The sequence below is a fragment of the Mus pahari genome, chromosome 13 (assembly GCF_900095145.1).
Source record: "Mus pahari chromosome 13, PAHARI_EIJ_v1.1, whole genome shotgun sequence".
NCBI classification, from domain to species: Eukaryota; Metazoa; Chordata; class Mammalia; order Rodentia; family Muridae; genus Mus; species Mus pahari.
In genome coordinates this window covers 67,145,302-67,160,968 of record NC_034602.1, presented here as the reverse complement: position 1 = coordinate 67,160,968, position 15,667 = coordinate 67,145,302, and the positions used below count along the sequence as shown (strand labels likewise).

The window sequence follows — 15,667 nt, the reverse complement described above, 5'->3', positions numbered from 1 at the left end:
CTCGAACTCAGAAATCCGCCTGCTTCTGCCTCCCGAGTGCTGGGAGGCACTCGCCTGGCTTGTCAAATGTTATTTTAATGTTTGTTATTTCTCTTCATATTAAGGTAAAGTTGATGTTTCTGAGTTAAACAAGATATATGTAGACTACATAAACTCACAGCCTAGGAATGAACTCCATGGAAAAGAGGAACTTTGGGGAAAATTACAGTATTTATGGAAGGTACAACTTTTTACATGCAAATTCATTTCTATAATGCATTCATTATAAGGAATTTTAGTGTCCCCAGTAAGCCAGTAAAAATATTTTAAGAATGTTATTGCTGTTATTGTATATGCCAGTTAGCATACCTCCCTTGTTTAATTAAATGTCTTCCAAAGAAATTCATTGAAAGAGAGGTACTTTAAAAGGTGCTGGTGTCTACTTACTACCTGATTTACTTTCCCCTGGGAGGGGCGGTGCTACAACCATGCTTTTCCGAGTAGGCTAGCCATTACGCTTGGCTTCTCTCATTAGTCTTGCGGTAGCTGCTCAAGGCATTGTTAGTGTGTGCTTTCATAGGTAAGCAAGCTTTCTTAGATAGATTCTTAGCTGGGCAGTGGTGACACGCGTCTTTAACCCCAGCATTCAGGAGACAGAGGCAGGCAGATCACTGAGTGAGATGCCAACCTGGTCTATAGTACTGGTTCCGGGACAGCCAGGGCTGCACAGAGAAACCCTGTCTCAAAAAACAAACAAACAAACAAACAAACAAACAAACAAACAGGTCCTGTGAAGTGTGTGCATTTGGTTAGTAGGTCTTAGGATCTGAGGGCTAAGTTCTTTTTTGTTTGTTTGTTTGTTTCTTCGAGACAGGGTTTCTCTGTATAGCCCTGGCTGTCTTGGAACTCACTCTGTAGACCAGGCTGGCCTCGAACTCAGAAATCTGCCTGCCTCTGCTTTCCAAGTGCTGGGACTAAAGGCGTGCGCCACCACTGCCTGGCGAGGGCTAAATTCTTATCACTCCACTTATAAAGCTGTTTGACATATGTGACGTGGATCAATGTTATTTCCATGTGGGGAATATCAGCTGTGAGGGCTAGTTGGTAAAGCAGATGTTTCTGTGTGTTTATTCCTTATTTTATGGATAGGAAACCTGCTCTAAGAGGAATTCTATTTAGCAATTACACAGTGACCCCGTGACAGAGTTGGTAGTGCAGTGATGACCATTAGTCTAGAGAAAATCATTTTTAATTTAATTGTTAGCATTTGCCCCTGCCTTGTAAAGTGATGCTGTCTGTGAAATAGGTACTGTAGCCCTGTATCCCTGCTACACTGTAAAGTCCTTTGGTTTGGACCGCTTACCATCCTCCCCTTCTCTCGTCTGTAGTCTATTCTGTGTCTCAGTGAGGATCCGGAGGATACTTTGAAGGTTCCCGACAACTCCGTCTTTTTAGATAGTGGTGGAGATTCCCTCAAGTCCCTGTGGCTCCTCAGTGAGATTGAGAAGCTCACTGGCACAGCCATACCTGGCCTTCTGGAAGTTATCCTCAGCAGTTCCTTCTTAGACGTTTACAACCACATCGTTCAAGCCGTGTTTACACAGGAGGACCTGAAAGCCATCAGGAGTTACACCACAAAAAGGAAATTCAGTGACGCTGATCTAGAGGAAGCCAGCCGGAAGCCTGCACGTCTGGAGTCCGCCTGGCCTTCGAACCATGCGGGCGAGACCAACTCCGTGATCGCTCTGAGCAGAGGGAGTCAGGTTTTGTCTCTGGGCACTGGGAGACTTTTAACTGACTTAGGACTCTGCCCGCCAGTCCGTCCTCTGGATTTAATCCCACGGACTAACACTCAGATATTGAAAAGCCTAAGTCCTCCAGCTTCTGATGAAAACTTGGAAAAGCCCCTGCTTTCTCAGCAGGGGAGCCCCGTGGTTGGGGCTATGGCGATGGCATTGCGCGAGAGGTGGCGGTCAGACACAGGCAAATGTGTCGATGCCTCCCCTCTGCTGGTGAGAGCGGCTGTGCAGGATAAATCCTCCACAACCGTGTACATCGGCTCGCACTCGCACACAGTGAAGGCCGTCGACCTGTCCTCTGGGGAGACGAGGTGGGAACAGCTTTTGGGAGATCGAATTGAATCCTCAGCGTGTGTGTCTAAATGTGGAAACTTTATTGTAGTGGGTGAGTTTCTGAATCTGGGGTTCATAGAGTTAAATTGTGTGTGTGTGTGTGTGTGTGTGTGTGGTTGTTTGGTTGTTGTCACGGGTCAGTGGTTAGTTAATAACGTCCTGTTTAGCAGCACGGATTGGAGTTAAGGGTTCCTGGATTATAAACCTAGCTCTGAGTTGCTAAACTCTGACTTTGGCAGGATGTTGCACTTCCACCTTCACTTTTCTTATTGATAAACTAGAAATGATAACAAAACACAATGCTATATATAACACACTGTATTGAAGCCTCCTAACCCACAGCAGATCCCTTGGGTCGGCAATCTTGGAGGCTAATGATCAGGATCTCAAGCTTCTGTAGGCATCTAAGGCTTTATGGATGGGGAGATAGGCTTCTAAGATGGCTCACGGACAGCATTGTTAGCATGGGGGCTCAGGTCTTGGGCTCGTTCTTACATCACTTTTTGCTGAGAATATTCAGGTTGTGCCACATGAGCCTCTCCGTAGCTGTCTGAATGTTTGCATAGCATAGCATCTGACTTCCCTCAGATTTGGGTAATCCCAGAGAGAAAGCCACAGGAGCCACATGGCGCCTTTAAGACCTACTCGCTAAAACTGGAGACTACCATTTTTGCTTAATTTTGTTCATTGAACATAAATCAAGTCCATTCCATGCCCTGGGGAGAGAATTAGTCTCCACGTCTTGAAGACCATCTAAGAATTTATGGGTGTATTTTAAACCCATGAAAACTGTCAGAGTTATGAGCAGGGTTAAATGAGCCAATAGTATACCAGCGAGCCATTAGTACACTGCAAGGCACAAACGAAGCTCTCAGTGAGTGATGGCAACACAGAGAGTGTCCTGGAAATTGAATCCTGGGTGGGAGCAGAACCGTGTATAGCGTAGGCAGTGAGACTGTCCTAAATGGCTGCCCTCATATTCCATCCACTTGGTCTGACTTCTATGTGCCCAAATGTTTGTAGTGACTTCATTTGTAGTTTTTTGGGTTTGTTTGTTTGTTTGTTTTTACCATTTTTACTCAACTACACCAAGGTCTGGGATCTCTGCTCCCTTCATCCACAGCCACCACTTGGGAAAAGAAGTTCAGTGTAGTTGCTAAGAATACGGGTGCTTAGATTTATTAAATCCTGACACTGCCACATGGTAACTTTGAAAATTTGCCCTATGGGTTAATCTGCTTCCTTGCTGTCATCCATAAGTGTGGACATAATTATGCTAAAATGTTTGAAAAAGTAGGCCGGGGATGTGGCTCAGATGGCAGAATGCTCGCCCTGCATGATCAGGGCTCAGTCCCCAGCACTGTACAAACCAGGTGGTAGGTGATGCACACCTGGAATCCCAGCCCTCAAGAAGTAGGGCAGGAGGATCAGAAGGCCCATCCTCCCCTAATAGGATTCCTGAGGCTAGCCTGGGCTAAAGACCATGTCTCCAAAAGAGGCCCCCAGTACATAGGAGATGCCCAGCAGACATTGGTTGTTACTAATGTTAGCTTTTCTAAAACAATCCTGAGCGCCTTTCTTCCTTGTGTGGCTTGTAGTTACTCTTGGAGGGAGAGTAACTTGATGCTCTGTGATGCTAGTCATTTTACCCAGCAACAGCCAGGATGGATTGGAATCCAGTTCTGTCAGTGTGGGTGTGTACATGAACTCCTGAAGTCAGAGGACAACTTGTAGGAGTTGGCTCCATCTTTCCCCCATGTTGCTCTTGGGATCTAAGTCAGGTTGTCAGGCACGGTGGCAGGGCCTTTACTGACTTATCTTGCTGGTCTGTAGAACTTTTAAAAAGTAAGGGACTGCTGGTTGTAGTGGTGTTCACTGTAACTCCAGCACAGGAGGTGAAGGCCCAGTGCTGGATTGAAGACATAGGCCAGCACACCAGCGCTGAATAAGGATTTTACACAAATGACTGTAGTTCAGTTTCTCCTTTAGGTTTACTGAAATCTAAATCTAAATCATATATGGGTGAACATAAATATATGAGAAGAGTGTGAATAGAAATTGTCATTATTTAAATATTTTATATCAATGTATCTGTTTCATCTTTTGTATTTTGTTTCTTTGTAGGCTGTTATAATGGATTAGTTTATGTTCTAAAAAGTAATAGTGGAGAAAAATATTGGACATTTACTACTGAAGATGCTGTCAAAAGCTCGCCAGCCGTGGATCCAACTACAGGACTCATTTACGTTGGATCTCATGACCAGCATGCATATGCTCTAGACATTTATGTAAGAATTCACTTCATCAGTGTTTATCATAAACACAGAAATGGAAGTAACTGTTACGTTCTCTTGAGTCTGGGAGAAGGAGTTAGTTATAGCCCAGGCATAACACTGGGTCTGGAAAGAAGTGATTAGTTACATTTTAACATCTTTAGACATTTTAGCTTCTTTCCAAATAATTTCAGCAATATAAAAAATTTAGAATGATCATAACAGAAAAAAGGCAAAGTAAGAGAGCAGTAAGCTCTTTTAAAGGCCCATTATATGAAAATAAAAACTACAAGAAATAGGCTAAGACAGTTTTTGAAATAAGTGAATCAAAGCTCATTTATTGGTATAAATAGAAATAAAGAGTAAATATAAATCAATTAGAAAGACCCAGATAGAAGACAAAAACAAGGGACATAAATACACAAGATCCCAGGAAGAAGCGGCTGAGGACATAAGTGTCTCAGGCTTTTAGTCTTCAAAGCCACGAGAATGAGACTCTGAGATCCCAAAGCACATAGCTCCCCATGCTACAATGATTGGCAGCCAGTGTCCGTGAGAGAGCTACCAGCTGGGAAGACATTTGAGGGGGTGCGGATAAAGCTCAGTTGGTTCCTTGCCTAGGATGCACAAAGCCTTGCTCTACACAAACGAGCTGGCTTCTGTGTAAGCCCAGTACTTAAGAGGATCAGTAGTGCAAGACCATCCTTAGCTACATGCTGAGTTTGAGATCAGCTTTGCTACATGCCTTAAAAAAGAAATTAATTTAAAAAGATGACACACACACAATAAGTTTAATTAAGAAGCAGTGTGGATGAGTGACGTTCATGTCCTTTGACCAAAGAAATTTTTTTTTATTTATTTATTTTTGGTTTTTTGAGACAGGGTTTCTCTGTATAGCCCTGGCTGTCCTGGAAGTCACTTTGTAGACCAGGCTGGCCTCGAACTCAGAAATCCACCTGCCTCTGCCTCCCGAGTGCTGGGATTAAAGGCATGCACCACCATGCCCATCTCGAAATTTTTTTTTCTATGATTCTATTCTGGCAAAATAATCAGAAGCAGACAAAGTTGTTTATAAGATTGAGCAACTAGTTTCTAACAGTTTTTAGATCAGGAAGAGACATCATTTTATTTTGCATACAATGTATAAAAATTATTTTTAAGTCATTTTATACAGTCAGTGGAAGAAACATACCAAGTTGTATATTCAGAATGAGTTTATACATGCGCGCACACACACACAAGAGTGTGTGTACATGTTGTCTTTGCACTAACTTACCTGGCGGGGTGGTGCATGCCTGAAATTCCCACACCAAGGAGGCAAAGGCAGGAGGATTCGGAGTGAGTGAACAGGGAGGGCAGAGGAGGGAAAAATCTGCCTCCCCCTGGACTGTGACAATGGCCTCACGGTACAGCATGCGCCCCTCATGGTACAGCATGCGCCCCTCATGGTACAGCATGCACAAGGCTCTGGGCTCAGTCTAGCACCAGAAGGAGCAACACGTGAAGTTGAGCCCAGCCACACCTTAGCTGTCTTGTATGCCAGCTTATTAACCACAGCACCACACAGTTAATTCGGATTCTTATTTGCAGGAAAAGAAGTGTGTCTGGAAGCTAAAATGCGAAGGAGCTCTCTTTTCTTCTCCATGTTTGAGCCTGAGTCCACGCCATCTGTACTGTGCTACGCTAGGGGGACTATTACTGGCCATCAATCCTGTAGGTATAAAGTGACATGTGTTGGTTGTTTTACCTATCTTTATTTTTGATTTTGATGTGAAAAGTCAGAAAACTTTTCAGTTAAATATAATACATATATTAATGAGCTAGAATTCACTTAAAATGATTGAAATTAGTTGGAAAAAGGAGTAAATGGGAGTTTATGTTTATTGTTACTTGATTCTTCAGCTATTTTTAACTGTTAAAAGATTTATTTTTACATTTGTAAGTATTTTGTTTGTATGTATGTGTGTCTGTGTAACGCGTGTCTGGTACTTGACGAGGTCAGAAGAGTCATGGGCTCCCTTGGAACTGGAGTTAAACAGATGGTTGCTAGCTGCACTGTGGGTGTTGGGGGTCAAACCTGGGTCATCTACAAGGACGACATGTGCACGTAAACCCTGGGTCCTCTCTGCAGACTCTGTTTTAACCTTTCAAGACGAGATTTTCTCAATCAGGTGTCTGTCCCTCATAGTGGTGGACACCTTTAATCCCAGAACCTGGAGGCAGAGGCAGGTGGTTCTCTGCGAGTTCCAGGTTAGCCTGGGCTACCTAGTGACACCCTTTCTAAAACACAGTAAGCCAAACAATCAAAACAACAAAAAAACCTTCCTGTTACTGGAAGGGAGATCTTGTTAGTTTTTCCGAATGTTTGAGTTGTTTTCCATTCTAAAGCTCGCTCTGTGTGTAGCTCTGTGTGTAGCACTGCTTTGCGCAGTGTTCTGGGCTGATGTTCTCTGCATCCCAGTTCTCAGTAAGCACTGATTTCCTGACAGTGTGTGGATGCCAGCTTCATCAAAGCACCAGTGTGTCACTGTCACTGTCACTCTGGCTTTGAAAAGTTTTCGTTTATTGTAAAATGGCTGTGCATGTAAAGGCACTTGCTGCCAAGCTTGACAACTTGAGTTCAGCTCCTTCCCGTGTGATGGAAGGTGGGAAGCAGTTCACACACGTTGTCCTCCAGCCTCCGTGTGTGTGTCGTGGCACATACTTACACACGTGCATGTGCACACACACAGTAAGGAAATGAACGTCACTTTAAAATGGTAAAGGTTCATGGTTAGTAATTTCCAGTGCTATCGACTGCTTTGGCCATGACAGGATACTGGGAGCACAGTGTGGAAGCACTCCTGTGGAAAGCCACTCTTCTCTTCCCCACGATGCTGCCAGCACTGCATTTGCATCGGCTGCGTGGATGGCAGTTTGCTCTGCTTCACACACTCAGGGGAGCAGGTAGGAAGATCAAGTTCTGTTCTATGTAACCCCTCCCAACCCCAGCCCTGGAGACTGAACCCAGGGACTTGACCAGTGACTGTTCTGTTATTGAGCTGTATTCCCAGCCCTGGGTTCACTAATCTCTCTCTCCTCTCTCTCTGTAGATCTGAGGTTGATATGTCTTCCTGATTCACTCTGCCATACCTACCTACATACATACATACACACTGTCATCATATATGTGTGTGTTTTAATTTTTATTTCCTTTTATTCAGGGTCTTACTAGCTGTCCTGGAACTCATTGTGTAGACCAGGCTGGCCTAGAACTGAAATCTGCCTGCCTTTGCCTCTTGAACATTTGTATTAAAGGCATGTGTCATTTGACAATGCACATTTTAAAATTTTTTTTAAAATTAAGATTGTATATGTATGTATGTATGTATGTATGTATGTATGTATGTATGTGAATACAGTCACTGTCTTCAGACACACCAGAAGAGGGCATTGGATCCCATTACAGATGGTTGTGAGCTATCATGTGGTTGCTGGGAATTAAACTCAGGACCTCTGGAAGAGTAGTCAGTGCTCTTAACCACTGAACCATCTCTCCAGCCCCCAGATTTTTGTTTAAATCTTTAGATTTTTATCTGTAAACTCTTTTCAGTGCAGTTCCTTCTTGCTTTGCTTGGAAAACTTGAGTAAAACATGGGTTTTTTAGGGTTTTTGTGTGTGTTTCCTGGTTTTTTTTTTTTTCCTAGAGCTGGAATTGAAACCAAGTTCCACCCCGTCCAAGATTGCTTTTGTTAGTATACATTGAAGACCTAATGCGGTTTTACTTTAATACATTGTCTCTGAACATACCAGGATTTCTCCAGTATGCCCAAAGTTAATTGTAATCATGTTCTGGTGTGCCTGATCCTGGTTTTTACCACTGGAGCAGTTTCGTATGAGAGCTACTTCCCAGAGACGGGCGCCATTTCTGGTGTATGAGTTACCAAGCGGTCTCCATCCCCTCTGCCATCTGGATGAGGAGACTCTGTCGGACCCTGTCAGACTCCAGTGTTGCGGTTAGGTGAGTGGATGACTCGTTCCCTATCTCCTTTACAGGTCTGGCGCTTTCCTGCTGGAGGACCAATCTTCTCGTCCCCATGTATCTCAGCAGAAGAACAAGAAATATATTTTGGTTCCCATGATTGCTTTATCTACTGCTGTAGCAAGGAAGGTCACCTCCGGTGGAAATTTGAGACTACAGCCAGGGTGTATGCAACGCCCTTTGCTTTCAGTAACCACCTCCGTAGTGGTGACGCACTGCTGGCAGCTGCATCCACTGACGGGAAACTGTGGGTCCTCGAGTCTCGGAGCGGAGAGCTGCGAAGTGTGCATGAACTCCCCGGAGAAGTCTTCTCCTCTCCTGTGGTCTGGGAATCAATGCTTGTTATTGGGTGCAGAAATAATTATATTTACTGTCTGGATTTATTGTGTGGTGATAAAAATAACCAAGTGTAGTTCTTCTAAGTATTTGTCAGTGAGAGGATTGGGAGCGTCACTGTAAAGCCTATGGATGGGTTTATATTAAAGATTCTATTTTGGTTAAAGAATTTGTCTGTGGTCCTTTCAATAGGGAGCAGCCATGTTTCTTTCCTTTGGAAGCAGCAGGAGCTTCTAGAATATAGATAAAGCACCTGATTGGTGCTTTATCTATAATTATGTGGGACGGTATGCTGGCTAGTTTTCTGTCAGCTTGACATACGCTAGAGTTACCTGAAAGGAAGGAGTCTCAATTGAGAAAATGCCTCCGTAAGATTGGGCTGAAGGCAGGCCTGGAGAGCATTTTCTTAACCAGTGGTTGATGGGTGAGTGGAGCCATCCCTAGGCTGGTGTTTCTGGCTTCTATAAGCAGGCTGATGAAGCCATGAAGAGTAAGCCCGTAAGTAGCATTTCTCCATGGCCTCTGCATCAGTTCCTGCCTCCAGGTTCCTGCCCTGCTTGAGTTACTGTCCTGACTTCCCTCAGTAATGAACTGTGCTACGGAAGTGTAAGCTGAATAAATTACTCTTTCCCCATCTTGCTTTTGGTTGTGGTGTTTCATCACAGCAATGGTAACCCTAATTAGGACAGGTGGTTAATCGTAGGTAATAGACGCATCTGCTTTACTTTGTCAAAAGGACACTGCTCTATCTCCCATCAAGTCACCCCCACTGTGTGGTAGTAAGTGGGAGCATAGCACCTCTGTGGCCCGTGGGTCACAACTTTTGAGAGAGGATTAAGGTTATTTGAGGTCATGCGTGTGCGGGTTGCTGCTGAGGGACTGGAGAGACTGGAGATCTGTGAGAGGGAGATCAGGGCTAGGGTGCTCTGCACTGCTGTGTGACGCTAGCCTCGCCGTCGCTGGGACTCTGCAGGTCTCTGCAGATGTGGTCAATGGATCTTGAACTCCTAGGATTTCAGAACTGAGAGCTGAATAAACCTTTATTTATAGACAGTCTGTGATGTTCAGTCATAGGCAAGTGGACAAAGACAGGTAGTGATTAACATTCCTTGGTGAGGATGTGAGGTTGTTTATAAACTGGTTAGCATTTGAAGTTGAGCCACTGACCGAGATCCGTCTGTCTTCACTGGTGTGCCATTACAGGTGGGCATTACTAGTGGGTGCCTGAATAGAAGGCAGGGGAAGGAAAACTGTCTTTTTCAGCTGGGCTCCCACATTTTCGTGCCCTTGGGTACCAGAGTTCCTAGACTGAGGCTTAGCACCACCTACTGTACCTCCCAGCCTCTCTGCAGGTCACACCGTTGGTTCCCTGGTCTTGAGGACTTTGGCCTTTATCTGAATTGCACTATACCATAGGTTCTTTGGGTCTCTAGTGTGCAAACAGTCTCCACACCCTCACGAGCTGATTCCTGGGTCTCTTCTTTTATAGTTGTTTCTCCAGAGAAATCATATTAGACTGTACATTTTACAATAAGTAAATAAGCTTTCATTTCTCTCTCTCCACCTAGATAAATATATCTGGTCAGTTATGTTTCTTTAGAGAACCCTGATACATTAAGGTAGTTTAGTGGGCTTTAGGGATTTGAAGATCTCTGTGGAAAAGAAAGGATCAGAATGTATATTGTGAGTCATAAACAGAATACTCCATTTACTATGTATTCTGAAATCTGGAAAAGATGTTTATCTTTTGTGTTTTGCCTGCATGTATGTAAGAAGTGCACCACACCAGAGGAGCACGTGGGGTGAACACCATGTAGATGCTACCAGCTGAGCCTGGGTTCTCTGAAGGAAGCAAGAGCTCTCAGTGAACCATCTCTCTAGACTGAACTAAAGGTTTTTAAAGGTAGGATCTGTTTATCAACTTAGGTTCCTTCTTTTGATGGGGTGGGGCAGAAAACCAGTATGTGCATTGCTGGGACTTGAACCCAGGGCTTTGTTCATGCTAGGCAAACACTCCACTACTGGACTAGGCTCTTAAAATTTCTAAGCAAGCAAACATGCCTATGTTAATCACACACTCAGTTCCACTTGACATATGGTAACATCAGGCGTTCATCATTCCTTCTATGCAGCCCACGCTGACTTGAGGTTCTCACCAAGTTATTCTTGAAGGTCACATGCTCAGATGGGCCAAGGTGTAGCCCAATGGTGCTGGTCCTCAGCCGCACTGCTCACAAACCCCCAGCTTAGACTAATGCTGCTGCTGAGCCTACAGTAAGGAGACTGCAAGATCATTTTATCCAAGACTCAGATCGCTAGCTTCCAGTTTGGAATTGATATAAATATTTGCCATCCTTATTCTTCCACTGGGATTTTTGAGTGAAAAAAATAAAGTTAAAAACATTAAAAACAACTTGAAGTTTTCTTGTTCATCCAGAACTCTGTAGATACGAGATTACTCATAGATAGCCATTGAAATCAATCAGAACTTCACCTTAAAAAGGACATTCCATCAGTGCCAAAGATCTTGTCAGTATTTTATTGAAAGGTCTTATCCCTTAAATAATGGGACATTTTTATATTTCAAACTGTACTCAACCAAAATCTCAAAATAATATTAAAATCACACTAAGGATTTTTTTTATTAAGTATCTACTTAATTTTATTGTTGGTAAAAATATTGCAAGACACTCGTAGCTAATGTTGCTGCTTTAAAATAAGCAAACTAAACATCACAAGAAGAGACAGTGGATACATACTATATATTTGCAGATAACCAGCTAAAATGAGAATTTAATGGTAATTGACCATGTTTTATAAGAAACAATTGCACTTGAAACAGTTTCAAAGTAAACAAAAACTCTACTTCCATATATAAGTCTATGAACAGAGGTTAATCATCTATAACCTTGCCAGAAGTGTTTAAATTTAAAAAAAAAAAAGCTTGTATATTCGTATATTTAATACAGCAGTCATTCATTTCTTTAAAAAAAGGAAAAGAATTTTTTGTTTTCACAGAATTTCCCCACAGTTTGTTGTTCAAAGAGCGCAACAGAAATAGAACAGAATAACACTTGATTGGTATTTAGTGCAGGCTTGGAGTGATTTTAATAAAAATGTTAAACATGTACTCTTTAGCAAGTATGACAACTGCCTTTTCCTCAGTAGATTCTTCTTCCCAAGATATTAGTGGGGCATCTTTAACTAAGCTGTTTCTTGTGCTGTGTATGGGCTCGTGGTATTGAGTCACAATGAATGCATCTACTATTCTTTCTTTGTTTTAAGACAAGGGTCTCCATTATGTAGTCTTGGCTGGCCTGGAGCTCATTATGTAGACCAGACTGGCCTTGGACACTTTGAGAGCCACTTGCTTCTGCCTCCCAAATGCTAGGATAAAAGGCATGTACCACCACGCCAGCCCTGTTATTTTCTTAATCATCTCATTTCTGTACCTGTTTCCTGCCATGACTGTGGTACTGGCCAAAGCTGGCAGGAAGGAAGGGAGAAGTCATTTGGAAGAATCACTGTAGCACTATCATTCCAGGGCTTTGGGTGGAGAGATTACCACTCAGAAGTGTTATATCAGTGAGGAAATCATTGAACTAACAATTGTCTACACATAAAAGTTAGGAATGAACACCAGTGTGGGAAACGTGCAGTGGAATATTAGTTGCTTACGATAACAGTAAAAAAAAAAAAAAAAGTTACATTGATTCTTAACAGTCTGAAGGTCCAGTATATATAATACTAAATCCAACTTGCAATAGTACAGCTATCCACTTGACCACACATGCCAGCTGCTTCATGAAGCTGAGCTATTGTTTCTAGAGAGAACATGGTTTCTATATGGCAAACAGCATCCCTGTCATCCTGTAGGGTAGACAGAATAATAGCACATTGCATATTGAGTCAGCACAGAGGAGAAGTAGGAATGGATGCTATAAGACATGTTAGCGCGGGAGGAAGAAGGGTGTAATCTCCCCCCACTGCCCTGGGCAAAGAATCCGCACCTACATTTTAGGGTAAGAATCTATGAAAAGGAAAATAAGTCAACAGCATGAAATGCAGAGCTAGTGCCAGCAGCGCGAGGACATTTGCTGGGATGTCTAGTGTCACGTAAAGCAAATCTAGAGAAATGAATACATGTGGCTTTGAAACTGCTAAGTCCCTTCTTTGTATGCACATGTGTGTGATAACAAGGCCACGTAAAACTCTGAGATGCTTCTTTTTTTAAAGGTATCAAGGTGAATGCTCTAAATTGTAATTGCTTTGGAACATTCGACTCTGAATTATTCAAGTACATTAAAGGAAAAAAGAAAAATTCTCTGCTGGAAGTCCTTAGTATAAATAGGTTACACATCTTGGCTTGTTCATTTCCCCTAACAGCCAAGGGAAAACTTGAGGGGCATGGAAGGCCAGCAACCTAAACTATCGTACATACATGGCTGGTGTGGGTGAGGTGACGACTTTATTTTCTTGTCTCACTTTTGCATCTTCAGGTGGAGCAAGCCTTCCCTTCGTATCTGAAAAGCTCAATGACAAAAACCAAGTCTACTCCCAAGGTCCTTAACCTTTGGGTTATAACATCTGAAGAGTTTCCTAAAAATGTATATTCTAAGCCCATCCTCTGCTCCCAGAGCCTGCGCTGCAGCCCGGGCTGCAGGTGAGCCCATGCACTCCGGAGAGATTCTCGGAGACAAGTCTGACACACAATCCCTGTTCTCACCAGGTTAAATACAAACGTCCCTTAGGAGCCGGCGAGGCCAAATGGTCCATGTGTCTTTAAAGGGGGTTAGACGGGGCACACCACGGACCAAGCATAGTAGGAGTGAGAGTGGGTTTGCTATGTTGTGGTTTTTAGGGTTGGGGGAATTCATGAAAACCAGACATAGGCACAGAGTTGGGAGCCAGCTTTTTCCTTATTTCTCCAGTTCCTGCATTCAGGAGAGTGACACCATGTTTAATGTACATGTGAACCTGTCACTGTTACATATGCAAACATAGTAGGGTCAGTGTTTTGGAATAGAAGAGAATCAAAAAAACAAAACGATTTACAAAGCTTGGCAAAAGGACATGTTCTGAAATGGTACATGGGTGTGCATATGTGAAGGCCATGGGTGGGCATGGCGCTCTCCTGAAGAGCTCTCACTTGCAGATTTTGCTTCTCGTGGTCCCTCAGACAAAACTGTCTCTTGAGAACTAGGGGGAGCTCAAGGCACCAGGACCCAGGGTTGTGCAAATACACTCTTTACAACGAACCCCACCAGTTCTGTTTCTAAACATTATTTTGGAGCCTAGAGAGCATGCTTCTTTTCCCTAGCCTGGTTCCATTAACCTCATATAAAAAAATAAATAAATAAAAAGGGCAAGAGAAGAGCCAACAACTGGCCGAGGACGTGGATAAAAGTCACTGTTTACTTAATAATTTGCGGACAGTCGCTCCAGGCCTTTGCTTTCCTTTTGGCCAAAGCCAGCCAGGCAGGTTCTGTGGACACGGGGGCAGCATCTGGGGTGGAGAACCTCTTGGTGACCTCTTTTACCAGTGGTGCTGAGGGCGCAGAGTCTGAGATCTCCACTGCAGAGTTTCAAAGGAAGAGAGAAGGAAGAGCCGCGTAAAAACAGGAAGTCTAGTTACAGGTATATATACTTACTGTACCTGAAATGCTGCACACACACGCACACGCACACGCACACACACACATACACACACACCCCCCAGAATAGCCAAATCTAGCTGTTATTCACAAAGTGATGTAAGAACATTTGAAAATCTACTCTTAGCATTTTAAGAATTCAGTAGATTGGTAGCTATGGTCACTGTGTTACACAACAGATTCCTTGCACTTCTCTGAAATGCACCCCGTTAGCAAACACCTCCCCAGTTCGATCCCCAGAACCAGATCCTGACTTTAGAAGGCTCAAAATTCAAGCCACGCATGATAGAGCCAAGATGCCTTGGAACTGCTATGTTCCTGAACTCCTGAAATCCCCGCCTCCACCTGAGCCCTAAGATGAATGCATGGGGCGGGCATGGTGGCTGGTGCCTTTAATCCCAGCACTCGGGAGGCAGAGGCAGGCGGATCTCTGAGTTGGAGGCCAGCCTGGTCTACAGAGTGAGTTCCAGGACAGCCAGGGCTACACAGAGAAACCCTGTCTCCAAAAACAAAACAAAACAAAACAAAACAAAACAAAACAAAACAAAACGATGAACCCTTGGAAACTGCCAGCTGTCATGACTTGTAGCGTTGTCTAGTAATTCCTATGTCCCCTGTCACCTCTTTGAGAGACATCTCACACTGTAGCCCAAGCTGGTGGCAAACTCATGGTAATCCTCCTGACTCCGCCTCACAGGGGTTAAGATTTGCAGGCTATCACTCCGGACTATCCTGCTTTCTCTACTAGAGATCTTGGGCTTCTATGAGGAGGTTTTCTGTAAGGATTTCGGAGCACTCACAACTTTAGCGCCCAGGGATGCATTCTTCTAGAACTCGGGGGGGGGGGGGATACGAATTGAATGTGAAGACAAACACTTCGAAGCAAAGGCTTGCTTTATTAAGCTGGAGCTGTTTTAAGTAGGGATCACCTTTGTACTTCCAACAGGGCACAGAAAAGAAACTCAAGTCTTACGGTAATACTTAGAACCCTCAGTGTAAGAGCAAATGCAAGAATGCTTGCAGGCTGAGATCAGTGTTTTAAGGTAGTTCTGGTATATAAGCACTCCTGCTCCACCACTAAGTACTAAAACCCTTTTTTAATACCTTCACATTTCCAGACCTCATGTAGCAGGTAGCCGGGGCACAGGCTTAGACATCGCTAAGGTTTGAGCAAATCTCTCCAGTGTTCTCATACACGACCTTTAATTCTCTGGTGATTTGTTTTATGTATTCAAAGGCTAAATTCTGAACCCAAAGATCTTGATGCCGCCG

The 15,667-nt window shown here is 43.6% G+C and overlaps 2 protein-coding genes across 7 annotated transcripts in view; one reads left to right on the top strand and one right to left on the bottom strand.

The window, feature by feature from the left end:
* Aasdh (aminoadipate-semialdehyde dehydrogenase) overlaps positions 1–8,865 on the top strand; it is a 29,541-nt gene extending 20,676 nt beyond the window's left edge. For both annotated transcript variants that reach the window (XM_021210937.2, XM_029545483.1), the window contains 6 exons: positions 105–220; positions 1,368–2,163; positions 4,236–4,399; positions 5,975–6,097; positions 7,199–7,330; positions 8,420–8,865. In XM_021210937.2, the coding sequence (XP_021066596.1) occupies positions 105–220; positions 1,368–2,163; positions 4,236–4,399; positions 5,975–6,097; positions 7,199–7,330; positions 8,420–8,818 (1,730 nt within the window). In that variant the 3' untranslated portion in view covers positions 8,819–8,865. The remainder of the gene's footprint in view (positions 1–104; positions 221–1,367; positions 2,164–4,235; positions 4,400–5,974; positions 6,098–7,198; positions 7,331–8,419) is intronic.
* Positions 8,866–11,263: 2,398 nt separating this feature from the next.
* Positions 11,264–15,667, bottom strand: part of Kiaa1211 (KIAA1211 ortholog) — a 223,943-nt gene continuing 219,539 nt past the window's right edge. For 4 of the 5 annotated variants that reach the window (XM_029545229.1, XM_029545232.1, XM_029545230.1 and 1 more), the window contains one exon: positions 14,138–14,316. In XM_029545229.1, the coding sequence (XP_029401089.1) occupies positions 14,156–14,316 (161 nt within the window). In that variant the 3' untranslated portion in view covers positions 14,138–14,155. Of the gene's footprint in view, positions 14,317–15,667 lie in introns of all 5 variants that reach the window. The other variant, XM_021210808.2, reaches the window with a different exon arrangement.